Source organism: Eublepharis macularius, chromosome 5, assembly GCF_028583425.1.
Source record: "Eublepharis macularius isolate TG4126 chromosome 5, MPM_Emac_v1.0, whole genome shotgun sequence".
Classification (NCBI taxonomy): domain Eukaryota; kingdom Metazoa; phylum Chordata; class Lepidosauria; order Squamata; family Eublepharidae; genus Eublepharis; species Eublepharis macularius.
In genome coordinates this window covers 23,389,510-23,411,988 of record NC_072794.1, presented here as the reverse complement: position 1 = coordinate 23,411,988, position 22,479 = coordinate 23,389,510, and the positions used below count along the sequence as shown (strand labels likewise).

At 42.7% G+C, this 22,479-nt stretch overlaps 1 protein-coding gene across 1 annotated transcript; it reads left to right on the top strand.

Moving 5' to 3' along the window:
* The first annotated feature begins 414 nt into the window (after positions 1–414).
* On the top strand, positions 415–10,265 carry SELE (selectin E). The gene is made up of 14 exons (XM_054980939.1): positions 415–485; positions 831–1,217; positions 1,862–1,969; positions 2,103–2,288; positions 2,859–3,044; positions 3,263–3,448; positions 3,666–3,851; positions 4,069–4,254; positions 4,472–4,657; positions 6,568–6,750; positions 7,534–7,653; positions 8,677–8,698; positions 8,809–8,879; positions 9,665–10,265. Exons 1-13 carry the CDS (start codon positions 434–436, stop codon positions 8,864–8,866), a joined length of 2,046 nt encoding a protein of 681 aa, XP_054836914.1. The 5' UTR covers positions 415–433; the 3' UTR covers positions 8,867–8,879; positions 9,665–10,265.
* Positions 10,266–22,479: the final 12,214 nt, after the last annotated feature.

Sequence of the window (22,479 nt, the reverse complement as noted above, 5' to 3'; positions counted from 1 at the left end):
AGTCACAAAATAGTAAAGAGTCCAGTAGCACCTTTAAGACTAACCAACTTTATAGTCGCATAAGCTTTCTAAGCCTGTTGATTTCAATGGACTTAGATGAGTGTAACTCTATTTAGGATGTCACTGTTAATACTTACTGTTCTCCTTACGTTTCCTTCTGATATCCTCTTTAAGTAGAACACACACACACACACACCATTATTGTAAACCACTGCTGGAGATGGGAGAAAGTTAAGTATTCCTTTCCAGCATCAATGTTCATGGCACTTTGCAGAATTATACAAGAAATATCACCCTGACCGATGTTTCAAATGCTTTAGAAAAACAGATTAAAATGTCTGACAGAAAAAAGATTTCATTTTTCAAACTGCCTGCTTCCTTTCATGCAGCTCATTTCGCAAAGTCAGTCCAAGTGAAGAAAGAAGCTTTCCAAATGATTTCTGACATCGTGAATATTTCTGGGTTCCTGCCCATCCTTGTCTATGGTAAGTGAATGCCTATCCAACCTGGAAAATGTCTAGAATTAACTGCTTGTTGAGTTTTTTCCCTCACTTAGAATAGAAATTTTATTCTGAAGATTAGAAAAAGAACAAGAGAGATTAAAGGATAAACTGATAGAAACTATTTTTTAAAATAAGAAAAAAAGAAAGCAACTAGAAACTTGCTGGGTGACATAGGCCCAGTAACATACGCTCAGCCTAACCTACCTCACAGGGTTGTTGTAAAGAGAAAAAGGAGAAGAGAATGTTGTATGCCACTTTTGCATCCCCGCTGGAAAGAAAGGTGGGTTATAAAGGAAGGAAATAAATAAAATGTGTCTTTCTTTCTAGGACTTCTGCTGCTTCACGATGGCACCTGCTGGACATACCACTCTTCAAACAGAGATATGAACTATACAGAGGCAGAAAAATGGTGTAAAGGCAAATTTACAAACTTGGTTGCTATTCAAACCAAGGAAGAAATTGAATACTTGAATGCAACATTTAATAAAAATGCAAATTACTACTGGATTGGGTTGAGAAAAATTAACAATGAATGGAGATGGGTAGGAACCAACAAGACGCTGAATAAAAGTGCTGAAAACTGGGCTGCTGGTGAACCAAATGGCAAAAAACTCAATGAAGATTGTGTAGAAATCTATATAAAGCGAGAGAAGGATTCGGGAAAGTGGAACGACGAACGTTGTGATAAAAAGAAAGGAGCCTTGTGTTACACAGGTACAGTTAGGATCCTCTTGATTACTATCATTGAAATGATCTGCTAGAAAATGTCACTTAAAAAATAAACCAGCTATAAAGTTTTTGCAAAGTTTATTGGATTTTGTGTAGGAAGCTACTTTTCTGGGCTGCATGGCATGCAAATTCCTACAAATATCCTTTCCCCATGCGGGATAATACTGTTCTCAGAAGAACAGTTCAAAAGTTGTTGTAGAATACATTGGGTTGGATCAACAGCATAGTCTTTTTGGAAAGTCCTTTCCTTACTTTTTTACTAGAAAAAAAGCTGGTTGGATCCAATCCATTGTGTGATAATCAAGAGAGAGTGGCTGATTCCACACACGTTGGATAATGCACTTTCAATGCACTTTAGCAATAGTTTGGAAGTGGATTTTTTTGTTTCACACATGAAAAATTCAGTTCCAAATGATCTCTAAAGAGGATTGGAAGTGCATTATCCAACGTGTGTGGAATCAGCCATGGTATGCAGCTATATGGGGGCTCTGTATCAGTGTAGGGCGAAATGAAAAGCTTTATGTAGGAGAATAGAGGATTTCTTTTAATTCCAAGTTGCAGATTGTGCTCCTGTTTGCTGTATATTTCTTCTTGGAGCTATATTTAATCGGACAAATTTGCCCCTACAGCCTCCTGTAAACCAGATTCCTGCAGTGGCCATGGCGAATGTGTAGAGACCATTAATAATTACACCTGCAACTGTGATGCTGGATTTTACGGTCGTGACTGTGAACATGGTAAGATTAAACCCTTAATTCCTTTCTAAGAGTACACGAACCTGGTTTCATTTGTGAGAGTCTCAGTTTTGTAGTTTTTATCTAATTTGAGACAGCTGCCTTCCCTGATTTCTTTACTTATGTTTGTCTACAGTGCAGACTTGTGAGCCATTGAGAGAACCAGAACATGGGACTTTAGAGTGCAACAAGCCAGAGATGAATTTCATCTACAACTCATCCTGCAGAGTCCAGTGTTTGGAAGGTTACGAAACAACTGGGCAAGAACCAATATGGTGCACCTCTTCTGGAAAGTGGTCTGCACCCACCCCTATGTGTAAAGGTATGTAGACTGGGCAGGTTCTAACTCACCCATAACCAGTGCAGATCACTTGAGGTGAAGGGTCAGAATACACTTGAGATTTCTGGGTTCCTCCTAACCTAACTTTGACTGAGACAGTCAGACATTAGACATGAGGGAGGTGAATTCCTAAACATGTAGAGGCCAAATTTGGATTGGGACAATGGCTCTTGGGGAGAAGTGGGTTTAGCTTTCCCTCTGTGCTGTTCTCCTGACCCAAAATTGCCCTCAGGTCATATTTGCCCTATTGTGGGGGTCACACATTCACCGATGGCAGAATACTGTGGTTCTGACCCAATCTATTGACCATTCAGGGAATGACATGGGAAAGAGAAGCCATCACATTAGACAATGAGTGTGAAGTTAAGATTTTTACTTTCCATAAAAATGTTTAAAAGAATTCCTGAAAAAATTGAGCTAGAATTAAGATTTTTATTATATACCAAAACCAAACCTCAAAGTCATCAGCCTGTTTCTGTTTATTAAATGTTTTATAGTCTTTTTTCTGTATAATATCTGAATTTACTAAAGATATAACCTGTGTTGTTTCAGCTGTGAAATGTGACGCGGTACCACATCCCGAAAGAGGCTATGTGAATTGTTCCAACAGTGACACAGAACTGGTCTTCAACTCAACCTGTGAGTTCCGTTGTGAGGAGGGCTATGCCTTGAGAGGATCATCCCAAATTCAATGCTCTCCACAGGGACGGTGGTCAGCACCAATTCCTCATTGTGAAGGTAAAATTTCAGACGTTCATGAAAATGTTCAAAAACACTCTGAGAAAACTGCTGCTAGAGTTAGGATCCCTATAGCACTTAATTGTATATCAAACTCTGACCTCAAAGTCATAAGCTTGACTCCATTTATTAAATCTATTTTATTCCTGTTGCTTTTCTGAGTATCCTCCATGTATCACATCTGAATTTACTAGAGCTGTGATCTGTGTCTATTTCAGTGATGAAATGTGAAGTGGTACCTCAGCCTGAAAGAGGGTTTGTGAATTGTTCCCACACTGACACAGAACTGGTCTTCAACTCAACCTGCGAGTTCCGTTGTGAGGAGGGCTACACCTTGAGAGGATCATCCCAAATTCAATGCTCTTCACAGGGACACTGGTCAGCACCAATTCCTCAATGTGAAGGTAAGATTTTTAAACTTCCATGGGAACGCTTGGCAACATTCTTAAAAAACAGTCATTAGAATTACCATTTTTGTTCCACAGATTTATATACCAAACCCCAACCTCAAAGTCATAAGCTTAATCTCATTTATTAAATGTATTTTATTCCCATTTTTTCTTGTGTGCCCCCTTGTATCATATCTGAATTTACTAGAGCTGTGATCTGTGTCTATTTCAGTAATGAAATGTGAAGTGGTACCTCAGCCTGAGAGAGGGTTTGTGAATTGTTCCCACATGGACACAGAACTGGTCTTCAACTCGACCTGCGAGTTCCGCTGTGAGGAGGGTTATGCCTTGAGAGGATCATCCCAAATTCAGTGTTCTTCACAGGGACGTTGGTCAGCACTAATCCCTCATTGCGAAGGTAAAATTTCAACCTTCCATGGAAATGTTTAACAACATTTAAAAAAACATTGTGAGAATTAAAATTCCTGTTCTGCACGTTTATATACCACGACCCACCCTCAAAATGCTAAGCTTGATCCCATTTATTAAATGTATTTTATTCCCAATTTTTTCCTGTTGTGTCCCCCTTGTTTCATATCTGAATTTACTAAAACTACAGTCTGTGTCTGTTTCAGTGATGAAATGTGACATGGTACCTCAGCCTGAGAGAGGGTTTGTGAATTGTTCCCACATGGAGACAGAACTGGTCTTCAACTCAACCTGCGAGTTCCGTTGTGAGGAGGGCTATGCCTTGAGAGGATCATCTCAAATTCAGTGCTCTTCACAGGGACACTGGTCAGCACCAATACCACATTGTGAAGGTAAGAGTTCAACCTTCCATGGAAATGTTTAATAACATTCTTAAAAAATAATGATTAGAATTACAAGTTGTATGCCACACATTTATATACCAAACCCCAACCTCAAAGTCATAAGCCAGATCCCATTTGTTAAATATATTTTATGCCTGATTTTTCATGTGCACCTCCTTTGTATCACATCTGAATTTACTATAGCTGTGATCTGTGTCTGTTTTAGTGATGAAATGTGAAGCGGTAACACAACCTGAAAGAGGGTTTGTGAATTGTTCCAACACTGACACAGAACTGGTCTTCAACTCAACCTGTGAATTCCGTTGTGAGGAGGGCTACACCTTGAGAGGATCATCCCAAATTCAGTGCTCTCCACAGGGACGTTGGTCAGCACCAATGCCACACTGTGAAGGTAAGAGTTCAACCTTCCATGGAAATGTTAGACAACATTCTGGGAAAAAAACCCTGCAGTTATTCCACTCCATTATATTCCGTCATCTATAATCACTATATTGCCTTACATTTTATCTGCTGCTTTAAATATGTACTCCTATGTACCACCAGTGGTCTGTGTTGTCTAATGTTAGTCCGGAAATTGATTATGTTCTGCTTCAGTATTTTTTCTGCTCTGTATTGGATTCTTGCTAATACTGTATCTATTTACCCTATGGCATTGTTTATGGAAATGTCCTTGATACTGTATTGAAATATACTTGATACTGATTGTACTAATCTCATACTGTGTAATCCACCTTGAGTCTCAGTGAGAAAGGTGGACTATAAGTGACATAAATAAATAAAGTAAAATAAATAAAAAATCATGAATGCCCAAGCCCCATCTACACAGTCATTAAACCATGTATGCACAACTTGTGGGGACAAAACCAGAATCTTGTTGGTTCTCTCCACTTCAGAAGTTCAACCCGCTACCGGCTAGGGCACTTGCCAGTGGCGTGCAAACTCCCGGGTATTTGCCTCCTCGTCCGCCAATTTCCCAGCGATCGGTGGGAGGTGGCAAACTCCCGGAGGTTGCCCACCACCAGCAGGCACCTCAGGAATGCACCTCAGGAATGTGTGCCATGCATACACTTCCAACCGACAATGTGACATCACTTCTGGAATTGATGTCATTGCGCTGGCCACTGGAGCATTCCTGTGCTTTGTTTGGGGCTGATTTGGGCCCCAAACGGACCGAATTGGCCTCGTGCAGAGCGCAGGAGTGCTCACATGGCCAGCACAGTGATGTCACTTCCAGAAGATTGAACACGCTGCCAGCATGAGGGAGGTACTACTGGCTCTCAGGGCAGAGAGAGTGGTGCTATCCTAAGCAGAGTTAAACCATTCTAAGTGGATTGAAGCTAATGGATTGAAGCTAATGGTCTTTGAATTATCATCACTCTTTTTAGGCTGGCACTGTATGCGTACAAGTTATACACAGTCAGAGTTCCTTATTATCTGATGAGATCCTGTGTGTACAAGTTTTATACCTGTAACTTCTGTGTACAGCTCCAGTGAGTGCATAGAGGTTCAAAGTCGGGATGACAGAGTGACCCCCCCCCCCACATCCCGTGTTTAAGTCTGTATAGTTGAAGGGCCATGTGAAAAGGACTCTGCCCATATTTTTTATGAGAGAAACTTTGAAGATGTATTCAATTTGTTAAAAACTGTAATAATCACAACCCTCTCCCATGTGTGAAAGCAGGGCTTCGGGTCTCTTGTGGGGAGTTTGTGGCCTTCAGAGCTGAATTATGGCTTTTACCTTGATTGCATTCAATCCTTTTGAATATCAGACTTAGTCCACTCAATCAGTTAGATAAGATGCTTGCGGACTCTGCCACTTCAGATTTCATGAGGGAACGTCACATGACCAAATGCCTCAATCTGAAAAAAAAATATTGTTCCCACATGTCAAGGAGAGGGCGGAGCTAGAACTTTGCTTTCTAACATGCTACTATGCCACGTACAGAGAAATATTCAACCATGCAATCCTGCCCTTGGAGTCTGGCACAGACCAGAATCAGGTGTACCATTTCACCTGCTACTTAGGAGAACCAGGCTGTATCTTAGGAAAAATCATGTCACACTATCCAAACATCTGGAACATTCCTAGGCAGTGAATTTGAAACTACAAATAGCGAGAAGGCAGGGTATGTAATATAACGATTAGGGTTAAGCTAAGGACCCCTTTTCTGCAAGATCTGTACTATTCTTCCTTCTAAAACGTGCTTAGTTCTAGAACGAAACATTTTGCAATGACCGCTGTTCATTGCGTTGCATTAAATTAAACGTCTGCCTGCTTTTTTTTTTTTTTTTGCATTTTAGTTGCCAAGTGCGAAAGACTGACAGCGCCTGAGAAGGGCTTCTTGAATTGTTCGCGTCCAGATTTTGCCTACAGAACACTTTGTGAAGTCAGCTGTATGGATGGATGGGTGTTGAACAGTTCCTCCTACCTACTCCAGTGTCTAGCTTCAGGAAACTGGACAGCAGAACTTCCCACATGTAAAGGTATTTGTCCACTGGGATGCATTGAGAAGTAGAGAGGAATAAGAACAAAAGAGCAACCATTTGGAATCAGACCAATGTGGTCTATCTAGTCCAGCACCCTCTTTCCAACAATGGCCAGTCAGATCTCACGGGGAAATGGCCCACAAACAACAGTCGCCCCCTAGTGGTTGCTTCCTAGCATCTGACAATCAGAAATATTCTCTCTCTGAACCTGGGAAGTTCTATTTGGCTGCCATGATTAATAACAAGTAATAGACTTATCCTCCATAAATCTAACAGTTGAACAAGGCAGTGATTCAACACCCCATCCCCATAACGGAGGGCCTCCTCCAAAGCCATCCCATTTGAAATGATGGTCTGGAATTTATATGGATCCTGGAAAATAGAAGCAATTGCGAACAGGAGGTTATCTGTCTACATGAGGACCGCAAGTCTTCCAAGCAAAAGTGCAGCTGTTATGTTGATTTTGTCTTTATTTGATAAAACATGTATATCCCACCATCCCCTCTTGGCTCAAGGCAGCTTACAATACATAATTTAAAACATCAAAGAACAAGAAATCCCCAATTACGGAAGCCTAGCAGGAGGCTAACTACCAGCCAGTAGAATGCCACTGGTTTGACACCTGCCCCGTCTACTCCTCCTAACATCTACATAATCATAGAAAATAAAGACAGGCCATTGGCTTTCAACTGGGAAGGTGGATGTAACAGAATCAGAAAGTTTAAGGGGCGGGGAGCCTTCTTACTGACTTAATGCAAACTCTTCCTTTTCATACTTTAGCTCAGTCTCAGGGGGATTTTGTGAGCTTCTCATCCACTGCGGCAGCAGCAGCAATTGGAGTCTCTGTCTTGTCAATAGCATCACTTCTCGTTTGGCTCCTAAAGCGTATTCGGAGGAAGGGTGAGTCATTTCCCGCATCTCTTGCTATCAGGTATAAGAGGACAGAAGTAGGCATTCAGGTTCACTAAAATGTTCCTCAGTCCATTTGCATGCTGTTGACATCTGCGTAGTACCAGGACTTAGATTTCCCTCCTCCCCCAAAAGATTGACTTGCAGTCTGTAGGGGAAAGGCTGCGCATGAATTCAACAATAAAGTGACTTTCAGCGTGACCCTAAGCGGAGTTACTCCAGTCTAAGCTCATGGATTTCGATGGGATTAGACTGGAATAGTTTTGTTTAGGATTGCATCATTAGACTCAAAATTGCAAATATTAGGCCACTGAGAAGGCGGTGAGAATCTTCACAGAGCAGACAAAGGCTATTTTTTTTCCTTACCAAAGAATAGTAGTCTTTTCCCCTATATCATCAGAGCTACCATATTGCTGTTAAGAACATGACAAGCACTGCTGAATCAGATCAACGCTCGGTCTAGTTCGGCATCCTTTCCCCCACAATGGCCAATCACATGCCGCAGGGGCACAGAGGCCAAAGCTTGGGCATGTTATTGGTCACTAGCAAGTGATAATCATAGGTACGTTGCTTCTGAGCATGGAACATTTAGACATCATGGCTAATTGCTATAGATGGTGCCATTTGTCTCATCCATTTTAAAGCCATCCTAAACTAGTGGTCATCACTACATCCAGTTGCAGGGAGTTCCAAAAGTGAAATGTGCATGATGATATTTATTTATTTATCAGCACAGTAGCAACAGCAAATGAGCAGAAGTCAGATAAGTTCCATTAGTAATTGCAAGCAGGCAAACAAACAAACAATCAAAAAATCAAACAAACGAACATGTATTCAAAGTTATGTACTAGCCTGTGTGTAGTTATTCAAAAGCAGGTTCCATTGAATTCAAAGGAGCTTACAGCCAGGCAGATATATATATAGAACTGTAGCCTTAAACACCTAAATGTAGATGTGCATAGAACCATAGCCTTAATTACCCAAAGGCTAATATCTCTTCTTTTTCTTTTACAGTAAAGAAATTTTCTCCAGCCAGGTATGTTGTTTTTCAATACTCATATGGGAAATTTCATTTTTGGCATATAGAATGTTCTATGTCCCAGGAAGCATTGACTTATCAACATTTTTTACTTTTGTGTTTTACAGTAGTTACCATCACCTTGTTTCAGAAGGCACTTTCCAAAGTTCTGCTCACCTGATTTAACAAAGACAAAGAGGTAAGGTATGGGGGATTGTGAATACTAGATAGGAGTGGAGAGGAAAGAGTAGATCGGGAAGAGTCCATGGCTTAGTGAAGGATCTTGTAGCAAAATTGGAAAAGGCATCTGCTCGAGAGCCAAGCTACAAGTGACGCCTTACACAGGTTGGACACTTGTCAGCTTCCCTCAAGTTTTGATGGGAAATGTAGGCGTCCTGGTTTTACAGCTTGGCTCTCCTTTACAGCTGCAAGACCAGGATGCCTACATTTCCCATCAAAACTTGAGGGAAGCTGACACGTGTCCAACCTGTGTCAGGCGTCACTTGTAGCTTGGCTCTATTAGACTACTGCCAGTCAAAAAAGACAGTATTTTGCTAGACTGACCAGCTGCCTGCAGAAAGTTCAGGAAATAGCATTATTGAAAATTGCAGTTGGAAAAACAGCTACTGCAGAATCCTTCCTTCCTTTCTCTCTCTCTCTCTCCTTCTCTCTCTCTCTTTTCTTTTCCTTGCAGTTTTCTTGAAAGTCATGCTGGTACTTTCTGCAGATGACAAATAGCCCAACTCATCTGTATGGGATACTGGTGGTGCCCACATACTTATATAAATACGTTATTTGAAGTGGGGGCACCCGTGGAGAGGATAAGCCTGGACATTCCGTGGGACAGATTTCCACCTATATGAAAGTGAAAGTATAATTCAAATAAAAGATTATGGTCCAGCCAGAAGTGCTTGAAATAAGATGACATAAAAGCTGCCTCCTGAATGTCTCTCTTTTCAATTACAAATTTTGTTGTTTCTGTAGAATTTGAAGGTGTCGTCACAAATGCCTGGTGTATACGAGAAAAGAGAATCAAGAGCCAGCAAAAGTCACTTGTGGTAAATCAACAAGAATAGACTTTACTTTCAGTAAGTGAAGTTGTAGATCTCATTATCGATGTCCAGCGACCTTCTCGGCGCAAGGTTTTTCTGCACAAAACATGTTGCCTCCAGAAGGGCCTAACCAACCTAGGATCGAAGCAAACGAGAAGGTACTTCAGTGAGCTGAGAAAAATATTCCTGCTACAACATGGCAGCGTCTTTAGGGATATCATCAATTGCAGAAGAGTGTAGAAAAGATGATTGCTTGAAAGATATTTGAGTAAAGCCTTGGTTACAATTTAATAGGAAATTACCCACATTGCTTTGTGCCAATCAATGCTTATTCTTTGGAAAGAAGGCCAGATGTATCAGTCCACAATGACAGTTCGTGAAATTCAGATTTCAAGTCTTTATGGTCCAAAACTACAAATATCCCCCCCGCCCAACTGAACAGCTCTACCTCTTTCCAGATATGGAAATCACAGATTTTAATTACTTTGGTGCTATGCTCTAAGCAATCCTGTTCCCTCTAAATAGTACTAAAATTAATTTTAGGATGAAAACGTTGTTTTAGTTTCTCTTATTTGAGCTTTTAAAATATTTCCAAAAATTTGAATGTATACAAAATCTCGTGTCATTTTTAATGATAACACTGTGGTTTTCTCTGTCCTTTCCTGTGGTATTTTACCCACACTTTCCTATGCCATCAAAGTTAATTGCATCTGTGTTGCGGTATGTTCCTTGAAACCATTCAGGGCTTTAGAAATATTTCATCCCTATGGGATTTTGTACTGTAAAATTTTATTTATTTATTTAGAATTTTTCTTTCAGTGCAATTTTGTCGGATCCAAAAAACCTGGAAAAATCTGTTCTTGCAAAAAATGTAGATAGAACCTGTCTTTGTCATTTGAAATGCTTCTGAATGAAGTGATTATTGTTGATGCATTGCTTTGCAAACAAACAAACAAAACCAAAACCCTTGAGTACTAGAACAGTCAGCTGTTTAAAATCAATCATACATGGTATACATTTAGTTATTTGGGGTAGTTATTCAGAGAAGCACATGGACAGACAACTTTAATTACAGTGCAATCCTAAACAGAGTTACTCCAGTCTAAACCCATTGAAAACAGCTTATCAGCTGAAATTCTATGCAAGCTTCCTCTGCAATAAATTTCTTTGATGTCAATCAAATGTGTTTCCTAGTAAGCCCAGCTAGGACAACTGTGCCAAACTTCCAACAGTGCAATCCTATGCAGAGTTACTCCAGTCTAAAGCCATTGATGTTAATGGTCTTAGAGCCAAGCTACAAGTGATGAAGGACACTTGCCTGGCAAGTGAACAGACTCACGTGTATTCCTCCCTGTTCACTTGCCATTCACTTGCTCTCCACTTGTTCACTTGCCAGGCAAGTGTAATTCGTCACTTGTAGCTTGGCTCTTAGACTGGAGAAACTCTGTATAAGATTATACTGTGAATCTCGTGCACCCAGATCTAAGCACTTTACTTTCAAGCAGGGCTTTTTTTCTGGGAGAAGAGGTGGTGGAACTCAGTGGGTTGCCCTAGGAGAAAATGGTCACATGGCTGGTGGCCCCAAGTGGCGCGGAGGGCAATCTCAACTCCCCTCTGTCTGGAGATCAGGGGGCGGGGCCACCAGCCATGTGACCATTTTCAAGAGGTTCCGGAACTCCGTTCCACCGCATTCCTGCTGAAAAAAAGCCCTGCTTTCAAGTATTGCATTTAGCATCAGGGTGCATTTAACTGTCCCCTACTGCTAAAGGCCCAGAATGTCCTTATATTTAAAAAGCATACTAGAAGCAGAATGATCGATCAGTATTGAATTTCATCTAATTATGGAATATAACGGTGGTTTGAATATGATATATATTTAATTTATTTAAAATTATGAATCGAACCTGGCTGTTGCCAGTGTGAGAGATATTGTATTTTTAAGCTGCGTATTTGATTATTAATAAAATAATTTTAAGTTCATCTTGGAATGTTGTGTTGTTAGTCTAAATTGTGTTTAACGCAGGGTGGGTTGGAAATTTAGGCCGCATGGCTTCTATTCTTGTTTCTCTCATCAGCCACATGGGCACAGTTCACCAGGGGTGTTCCCCCCATGCAAGTTCCTTTGATATGAGTGGAATTTACATAAAGTTGCTGGCAGAGAATGTGTCCTCAACAACGTCCGGACTGGGAGAGCAAACAGTAGCCAGCAGGTGGAACTGTTTGTACAGGGCTCCCTGATGATGCCTAGCAAATGATGGGGGTTCATTTGAGCAAGTTTCAAAGCTGCACATCCCAAATTCTGAGAGAAGAGCAGTGAGATGCCTGTATGAAGTGATGGTGACAGAAACAGGGAAGTGGATTATTGGCTAGGCACCAGTATTTAGCACAAAAAGCAAAAAAGCACAATGGGATCTCCTATACAGTCTGGGATCTGAAACTCTTTGGAAACAGTTATGGGTCCCCACCCACTATCATATCTGAAATGACATGCTGTGCTATGGCACTATGTTGTAGCATAGTGGTTAAGTGGCTGGGCTGCGAATCAGTATTCTTCTAGTTTGACTCCAACTACGGTCATGAGCTCAGCAGGTGGCCTTGGGTAAGCCATTCAGCCCCAGCTCCCCAGCTGTATCGTGGGGATAATATCAACACTGAATTTGTTCACTGCTCTGAGTGTGGCACTAATCTGTCCAGAATGGTGGTATATATGTACACTTTTATATCATTGTCGTCATCGTCGTTGTCATCATCATCATCATCCAACATCAACATCAACAATAACAACATGAGGAATTGGAAGTAATGCATAAAATAAATAAATAAATAAATAAATAAATAAATAAATAAATAAATAAATAAATAAATAAATAAAAGGAAGTAATGCATACTGCACAAGATCTTCTTCCTCCCTTTCTTCCATTCACCTCTGCACCCACATTTCTTTCTTCATTCTTCTCTGTACTCTTTAAACATTATAGCAATCCATGGGAAAGTTATTCCTGATTATGGAAAGCAAATACTGGAGTCTGATTTCTTTACATTTGGATGACTGCTTCGGGGAGACAGAGGTTGTTGGATGACAAAGGATAGCTACAACTGATGGAACAGAACTGATACTGTACTGATAACTCTTGGAACGTTCTAGGCAGAAAATGCTTATTACCAAGTGATTATCGACGAAGGAGTTACCAATAATGTGTCCCCCATCCAGCAGGATGGAGACTGCACAGGATGAGCAGATGCAGAATGTTAATCCCACCGGTTCCCTGAGGCACAGCATAGATTAGCCCTGTATGCCCTGTGCAGAATCCCAACTGAAGCTCTTCTTGGGACTAAAGCCCCTCAAGAGCTTAATGGCTACTCATTTGGGATGTGTGTGTGGGGGGTGTTCTTATTTTGAACACTCTGCTTACCGTAAGTAGAAAATTATATTATGGAGAGGAATGGGTCCAGTTCTTTTTGTATGAAAGCAGAACTATATTTCCAACCCATCTGCAGGAAGTCCTGTTTTCTGTGTGTGCGTGGGGACGGGGAGAGTCAGCAACACCGTAAATGTTTCAGAACAAAAGGGCACCAATACAAGTAAATTGTTGTATAAACATATTATGCGAAGTGTTATTTAATTTGCCATACACTCATCTGAAAAGGAAATTTGATGTTCAGGAAAAAATGGAGCCTATAATGACAAGACAGGTAGACTTCTATGGTGAGTATGGGTGGCTAGGTAGACCCCACCTCACAGACTCACAAACTTTTCACACGCCTTTCCACTCATCCCAAACCTCCCTTCCCAGGTTTGGCACTTCCCAGGCCAATAAAGGCCAGGAGTCCATTGCCACATGCTACTTCTCTAGCCTCCACACTACAGGAGGCAGAAAGCCTGGAACAAAATTCTCACAAGGTCCCCTCTCTCCTCTTCCAGAGACTCCACCAGACAGGAAGCCAGTGGCCTATATGCTCCTCCCTTCACCCAGCAACAGCCCAGGGCTATTGGGGAAAAAAGAACTCGGAGGTTACTTTCCCTATACACTGCCCCCATTTAATTCACTGCCCCCATTTAGTGTGACCAGAATGTTTGTGAGGGTGTGTCAGATATTTCCCCTCAACTAACAATCTCAAGCCAGCCAGAGTTAAACAAAAACAAAACAAATTTTATTTACAAGATGGAACATAGGAGGGAATGGATTTTAAACAAACAAACATACTGGGGTGAAACAGGAAAGATTTCAAAGCAACAGAACAGATTTATAGCCAGCTATCTTTCTGTTGCCTCTCTTACAGCCAAGCTACAAGTGACGCCTGACACAGGTTGAACACTTGTCAGCTTCCTTCAAGTTTTGATGGGAAAGGTTGGCAGAACGTTGGACAAGTGACAGTTGAAAAGTCCATTGGACAGCAGTTGGCGAGCCAAGCTGCAAGACCAGGACGCCTACATTTCCATCAAAACTTGAGGGAAGCTGACAAGTGTCCAACCTGTGTCAGGTGTCACTTGTAGCTTTGCTCTCAGAAGCATCTCCAACCCTTCTCCCTCCAACAGACTCTAACGCTGATTGGCCAAGCATTCCATCCACTCCCATTGGCTGTCTCTTAGGAGAGGCAGAGCTGGAGCCAGTCCTGTCTGTCACAGCTTCTGTTTGCTAACTGTGTATATTCATTTTGAAATAACGAGAACAGTGGACTAGATTCTCAAGATCTTACCGCTATCTCAATAATCCATTGATGTTACGGCTGGATGTACCCTCCATGGGATGCCAAATTAAAAGGTGAAACCCCTACCAGGTTCCTCATCCTGCTGTTGTTATAGCGCCCAGCTTCTTTGCATCCCTGCGGCATTTGGAAGGGAGGACTGGACAGGGGTGTGTAGGACTGGATGTGCGGTTTCAGTGGAATCGTGCTTCTGTGGCATTGCACACATGAATGAGGGTTCTTCAACCTGCTTTAAGTCCTTCTTTGTCCAAACACCTGACAGACACTGCAGTCATAGAATTTATAATTTAAAGACAGTGCCTTATTTTTGAGAATATTAAGGAACTGGTAGTTTGAAGATTTACCCTAAGGTCACATGACTGTAGTTTGTTCTAGAACAAGGTTCACGGTACAATCATGAGCAATACAATCGTGACCTTCTAAGGCCTTTAAGGCCATGCACATCAGTGGATAAGTTTTTTAAAAAGACTTTTTATTGGGGACCATTTCTGAGATCTTGAGTATATCTGGCAATTCCAAACCTTAGAGTAGAAGATGCATGCAAGCCAAATTCAGGATGGGACCACAGCACGTAGAGACAGGGGCCTTAGACCTTCCCCCCATGACACTTTCTCTATATGTGCATGGGGCAAACAGTTTTACCCAGGGCCATTTCAAGTTGGAAAAATGTCACCAGGTGGACATAAGCCCCCAATTTCCATACACCATAGTTCTAATTTGAATCAAGCCTGTGCATTCGTGGGAAGAGTGGAACTTCCGAACATGCCTCTCTGCCTGACCTGAGGATAGGGTTGCCAGGCCCAGGCTGGGAAATTCCTGGAGATATGGGGGGTGGAGCCTGGAGAGGATGGGGTTTGGGATGGGGGGGGCATCAGTGGGGTAAAATGCCATCGAGTTCACCCTTCAGAGCAGCCATTTTCTCCAGAAGAACTGGTCTCTGTTGCCTGGAGATCAGTTGCAATTCTGGGAGATCTCCAGCTACCACCTGGAAGCTAGCAGCCCTACCTGAGGATATCATCTTAGGCCCAAACAACTTTTGATTGTAGTATGGGGCTGCCCTAGTCATATATTAAATACTTCATCATGGCTTGTGGCCAGGCTGAGGTGGTTGTAGAATTATCTTTCACATTGCCCTGGTTCATTAATTTTGTTAGAACAGATTATTTATTTACAGTTAATAACCAGTACAGACTTATAAAAACATAAGTGAGTATCATACACAAAATACACCACTTTGTAAAAATAATTATATAAATATATAATTATATAAAAACTTGGCAATATAAATACAGAAGTGTGGGCTTTCAGGGTTAGAAATAAAAGCAGATGTTACTCCTTTGCACATTCCCTGCAGATTCTACAAGCTGCGGCTAAAAATCTGGCACTAGCCAACGTGATCTGGGGATCGACACCGAACAGGAGCTTATTAGTTTGCTCTGTGTTAGCGAGGCTCGAAAGCTTCTTCAATACAGTTTGGATATGTTTTATACGTATTTCATGGTAGAACTTACAGGCAAGCATGATGTGCTCAATTGTTTCTACTTTCCCTGCCTTGCATGGACAAACTGGCTCAGCCATTGGGACCTTCTTATAACGGCCTTCAAGTACTGCAGATGGAAATGTATTACATCGGGCCAATGAGAAAGCCCTACGATGGGATGGGATCTCCAGGCTTGATAGATAGGAGGCTGGAGAAACCACATATCTTGTTTGAGGGGGGGCTAGGAAATTGGAGACCCTCGCAAGATCCCTCTGTCTTTCGACATCCAGTATACGCTGTTTGACCACGGCTCTTGCCTGGTCCAGGGCCATCATCTGTAGGGATTCAAATGAGAAGCCCAGCATTGTTAATTTCTGATGGGTGGTCCCGAGCCAGGCAGAACAGTACCTATCTTTAAGAATTAGGGAAGTAATGTCCGATTAATTCTGTCATGGCTGAAGCTGAAATAGTGTGGCTGAGGAACTTTACATGTTCCTCCTCTCTAAAGGTCCCATTCTTCTTGTGGGGGTGGGGGATGCTCTTTCCCTCATTCCTTTTGCCTGCCACTGCTCAGAGTGGCAGTGGGAGAAAAATATAAAAACACTGTAGTATCACATGCAGCACCATATCTCTTCCAGTAAAAAAGGAAATGAGAAAAGGTAGCTCTAGGAATCACCAGAAACTCTATGGTTTTCCCATATAGTTTTTTACCTGAAGTGACATGACACTGCAGCTGGCATCACACACATACCCCATATCCCTGCCCACAGCCTCAATCACAGCTTCCACTGTGAACTAGGCCCTCTTTTGGCGCACCCAATCCTGTGGAGGCCTGATTCATGTCAATCTTGCCTTGATGGAAAGAAATAATAAAGACCCAGAGTTTGGCATGGTTGTGTTGAGTGCTTTGTCCAGAGCGGAGGCTATCTGAACAGTAGAACAGAAGGGCTCCTCCACCACACAAATAGTGGGTTTGTGGCCCAGTGCAAAACATCTGTTTTGCAGGCACCAACATCTCTGCTTAAAGGATCAGGTAGAATGATGTGATCTGAAAGACTTCCTTGATTTGAAAGACCAGACATCCTGAAGAGCTGCTGCCCATCAGAGCGGACAATACTGACCTCGACAGATCAGAAGTCTGACTCAGAATCGGGCAGCTTCATGAATTCCCACTATTCCATGAACACCCCTGGTGATGTGTATGAAACTCACTTTCTACAATCCTCCTTGTAATCCCAGCATTGTCAAGAGAACAAATTGTTTTCTTCCTGACAATTGGTCGCTTGATGTGGTGACCTCAGCAAAGCTGTGGAAGGGACATGAACCAGGAGGAAAGTTTGTCCTTTATATTGTTGAAGGCTTTCATGGCGGGAGAACGATGGTTGTTGTGGATTTTCTGGGCTGTATCGCCATGGTCTTGGCATTGTAGTTCCTGACGTTTTGCCAGCAGCTGTGACTGGCATCTTCAGAGGTGTAGCACCGAAAGACAGAGATCTCTCAGTGTCAAACTGTGGAGAAGATGTTAGCAGGTAATTTATATCTACTCAGGAAGGTGGGTTTGGGTTGCGTCATCCTGTTAGAATTTCCCAGGGTGTGGAATGCTAATGCTTCACTGTATCCTGAGGAGGTTCTTTTGCATATGGATTGGTGCTTGATATGCTAATATTATCTAACATCTTCTCCGCAGTTTGACACTGAGAGATCTCTGTGAGATGCCAGTCACAGCTGCTGGTGAAACGTCAGGAACTACAATGCCAAGACCATGGTGATACAGCCTGGAAAATCCACAACTCCGTAACGACCCTACTTGCCAACAATCAACAGCAAGCCACTTGGGCAAAGCTTTGCATAAAAACTTCCCAGGTTGGAGCAGCTTTTAGTAATATGGGGTGGAGAGGTCCCCGTCTCTTCAGAACCATGCTAGAGATAATGTGACAACAGCAGCCCCAAGCGACTGAACACGGGGCCCGTCCATATCATGAAGAAAAGGGAAGAACTTCTTTTCCACACTGTGACACTGAGAGATCTCTGTCTTTCAGTGCTACACCTCTGAAGATGCCAGTCACAGCTGCTGGCGAAACGTCAGGAACTACAATGCCAAAACCATGGCGATACAGCTCGGAAAATCCACAACAACTAGTTTGTTCTTTCTCAACGTAGTCACCTGAAAATTGAAGAACTATGGTGGGGTCTTCTCACACAGCTCACCATGTTGTTTAGCAATCATAGCATAAACTAGAAATTCTTTTATTTCAGAGTCCCTCTGAAGGAATACGGCAAGGAGAAGGAAAGAGAACAACTAGGTATACACACACAGAGAGGCGTACATAAAATACTTCTGAGTATCATTTAGGATCTTATGTTGTCACCTTGTGAACCATTCTCTCCTCACAGTTACGTGACCATATTTCAGTTCCCCCAATCCAGACAAACTAGTTTACATATTATGTAAATAGTGTGCTAATTATACACACGCTGCATCATATAAAGGTTGCTCTGTTCCTTACAATTACCAACTAGAGTTGTGGAAGGTTTGGTGGCACATGGTTCTATTGGATCATTTGCTTATACAAGGAGTTACTTCCACTTGCTTCTTGGACAACAGTTAGGCTTGATGGGAAAAGAGACAGCCGGCATGTCAATCGTAGCTGTGCATTCTCCCATTGGCTAGAAAAATGGAATGTGGGAGCAGGCTTATTTTTCACTAAACAATGTAGGAGGATACTGCCTTTGCATTTTGCTTCTTATCTTTGGATCTACAAGAGTTAGAACTTAGAAGCGAAGGAAAGCTGGGAATGTAGGTCAGCTAATTATGGCTTCCAGATACCGTGTTCTGACTCCAGAAAAACGAAGCTTTCCAAGCCTCCTGCTGTGGTGAGAGGCCTCTCGGCAGCAGGCCCCATCACCCCCACTGCTTGGAGTGGTGGTGGAAGAAAAATAAAATAAATAAGGCACAACTTTTAAAGGTAGCTCTAGGAATTACCAGAACCTCTGTTGTAAAACCATAGAGCTACTCTACCTGTGATTCCCTATGCTGTCTGACTGAGAAAAATAAATACAGCAACATCACTGAAGGCACAACTTTTAAAGGTAGCTCTAGGAATCACCAGAACCTCTGTGGTAAAATCTTAGAGCCACTCTACCTGAGATCCACTATACTATCTGACCCCCCCAGGACAATTGCTAATGAATCCTTCCTCCCTAAGGGCTGATTTACACATTACAAAGTGGCTGCACAAGGACTTCTGATCAGATACATGCTGAGAAAAGGCAATTCCATGTTTGGAACTTAATTCTCAGGCAGGCACCGCCTGATTCAGATTGGGACTGTAGAGCACATGTGGAGAAGACTTAAGTCTTCCCCACTCACCATTTCCCCAGCCTGAAATGATTCCAGGGAGCTGCTATTTGCCATACTGAGGAAACTTACCAGGGCTACTCTCAAGTTTCTCTAACACACAAATAGCATCTCCCTGGGGCAGTTTCACATTGGGGAATGCTCTAAGCCTCCTCTCCCAACATGCTGAGAGCCAAGCTACAAGTGACGAATGACACTTGCCTGGCAAATGAACAGACGCATGTGTATTCCTCCCTGTTCACTTGCCATTCACTTGTGCTCCACTTGATCAAGTGGAGTGCAAGTGAATGGCAAGTGAACAGGGAGGAATACACGTGAGTCTGTTCACTTGCCAGGCAAGTGTCATTCGTCACGTGTAGCTTGGCTCTGAGAAGCATGGAACTCTCAGAACACAAACTAGTGGAGTTCGTCATGTGTGAATCTGTCCTAACAAGACAGCCCTGTGTAGAGAAATATGTATTCGGTACAACAGGGGAAAAGGAAAAGCTCAGAAAAGAGCAGGGGGTATACGTACATACATCAAATAATTACACAAGTGACTTTGATGCAGTGAGCTTTGACTCATGAAAGCTTATACCCTGAAAAATTTAGTTGGTCTTTAAGCCTCTACAGGACTCACATTTTGTTCTACTACTAAAGACTATCACAGCCACCCACCTGAAGCCCACCTGTGTTTTCATTTTAAAAAATTCAAAGAATTCTGGCTGCACATATAAGATCAAGTGAAAAAATTTTATCATTGAGCTTTTCTAGGCTCCTCAGAAATTGGAGTAGAACTGCCACAAGTAAAGGAGAGCAAGAAAAAGAATATCATTGTATCTAAGGTCTCCATGTGGCCCCAGATGTGGATCATTATATCCATAAACTGGGGGCTAAGCACATAGAAAAGAGATCTTTATGCAAAGCTGGAGGGACACCCCGGTTTGCAGCAAAATCCCAAACCTAAAAAGAGGAGAAGGGTTACTAAAAAAACAGAGAAGAGTTTCCTTCTACCACAGGGAAATCCTTTCATCATGTACCCCAAACGCAGCTTAGTGTTCCCTTCCGAAAAACTGTCTACTTGAATCTTGTATATTTGAAAGTTGAGGAAACATGAGGATTCTATTGCTCGTAGTAGTCCATGGAACAGTGGTGGGATGGGACGGGAGGAGTGGTAGCTATCTGGGGCCTCACATGGTTCCTTCGGGAATGTGGACACACTGGTACCATCTCCATACAGGGACCTTGCAGACCTATTTACATGAACATTAAACTGCTTGATACTGAGAGTCTCTCTACACAAGCTATCTTACATGGGGATGCTCAAGTGATTTACTTTCTGTGTGGTTTTATATTCAGGTGTACTCTGTCTCCCTAGCAGTGCATGTATATCCATAATGGAAGAACAAGTGTAAGATCTTTCACTTGAGCATGCCTGTGTAAGATGTCTTGTGTAGAGAGATTCTGAGAGTAGAAACACACAAGATGAATTACACATGAAGAGCACTTGATTTGTCCCGGAAGCATTCCTGGGAGTGGTAGTCTCACCCTCCCCTCTCCAAGCAACTGGAGGAAAACCGAGTGAAGTGGATTTTCTTGCAAAGAACAGCTCCTCAACTAGAGAAATTCACTCTTTCAAAAATCCAAGCAGCTGGTTTTCCTTCAGGAGGTCAGAGACAGGGCAGGGGGAGGGGGGAAGGATATAACAGGACCCTGCCAGGAGAAGTAGAATGGGAGGGACTGGTTTCTTGCTCGCTCGCAAAACACCTTGGCTTTTTTCCTATCTCTTGTTACGTCGTTCCCAACCTCCCCCCACCCCCATCCTGAGCTCCTGAGAGAGAGTGTGTGAGAAAGTCCCTCCAGTTGTGATTCTCCCCAGTTGAGCTGAGATTCACATCGAGCGGCTGTTTTTTTAAAACTACAATTCCCAGGGATCCTTGCAGGATCCAACACTCGCCCGTGCATCTTGTGTGTTTTGACCCTGAGTCAGAGCCTTGGTCTATCAAGGTCAGTCTTGCCTATGCTGGCTAGCAGGAGCTCTCCAGGGTATCAGGCAGACAACTTTTACCTCACGTCCTACCTGATACTTTTGCCTGGAGATGCTGGGGGTGAGGGGTGAACTAGAACCTTCTGCCTGCAAAGCACATGCTCTACCATTGAGTCATGGTCTAACCCTGATTACAAGCGGCGGGTGGAAGTGCTGTGATCTCTTATGTGTAAAACCTGAACCATTTCATCAGTGTGGATAAAGGCATAAGAGCCAGTTGCTTGAGCTCCGTGGTCTTTGCCTCTACCTTAAAGCAGGATTTTCACTTTGGTGAGAAGCGACTAGGTCTTCGAGTTCTTGGGTTCCCATAGCAACCGATTTCCTCCCTGCTCCCCCACCCACTCTGTGAAATGACCTTTTGGAATGTGATGCTTTCAAAGTCCCCCATCTCCAATGAAAGCACTGTTTTGAAACCAGAGCTTCTTGACATATGAATGCTTTTAACAGCACAGCTTCAATTACTGTTCCGTATAGAGCAACTATAGGGAGATACTGCAGGAAGCAAGCAAAAACACTCCAGGCAAGGCCAGAAAATGGTTTTTTACCAAGAATGGAGCAAGCTTGTATTATTTTTTTTAATAGCGTTCTGACCCAGGCAAGATTCTGCTCTCCAAAAAAGACTCAGTCTATGGGCCACTTATAGACTGTAAACAGACTCTGTGAAGGTTGCAATCTCCTTAACCACAAGGGGCTTTTAAGGGTAGAGAAAACATTAGCAAATAGTTTAGGAGGCAGTTGGGCAATCAGCAGCTATTGTTTCCCCAAGCCCTGGTGGGATCATGAAAGCATTAGATAGCAAATTCTTACATTTGTGGATACTTCATGCCCCCCCTCCTGGAATCATTTCATTGGAATTAATGCAGAAGAATATAGAACTGGACGAGGGGGGGGGGCAAATTTAGGCTCCCTGGGACATGGAATTCATCCAGGGCCCAACTTACTCCAGAAGTGGAAGCCCCACAAACCTATATTTCTACTCTAGTACTATGCAGCTCCCAGGACCGGCTCCAGCGTCGCTGGTGCCTGAGGCAGCTTAAGGCTGCTGTTGCATGCTCGCGCACACGCACCAGACCGCATAATGATGTCTCTGCATGTGACATCATCATGCAGGGCTGGTGTGCGCATGGGGGGGCCTTCCAGCCCTCCCGTTCAGTTGCTCTGCGGGCCACGTGCAGC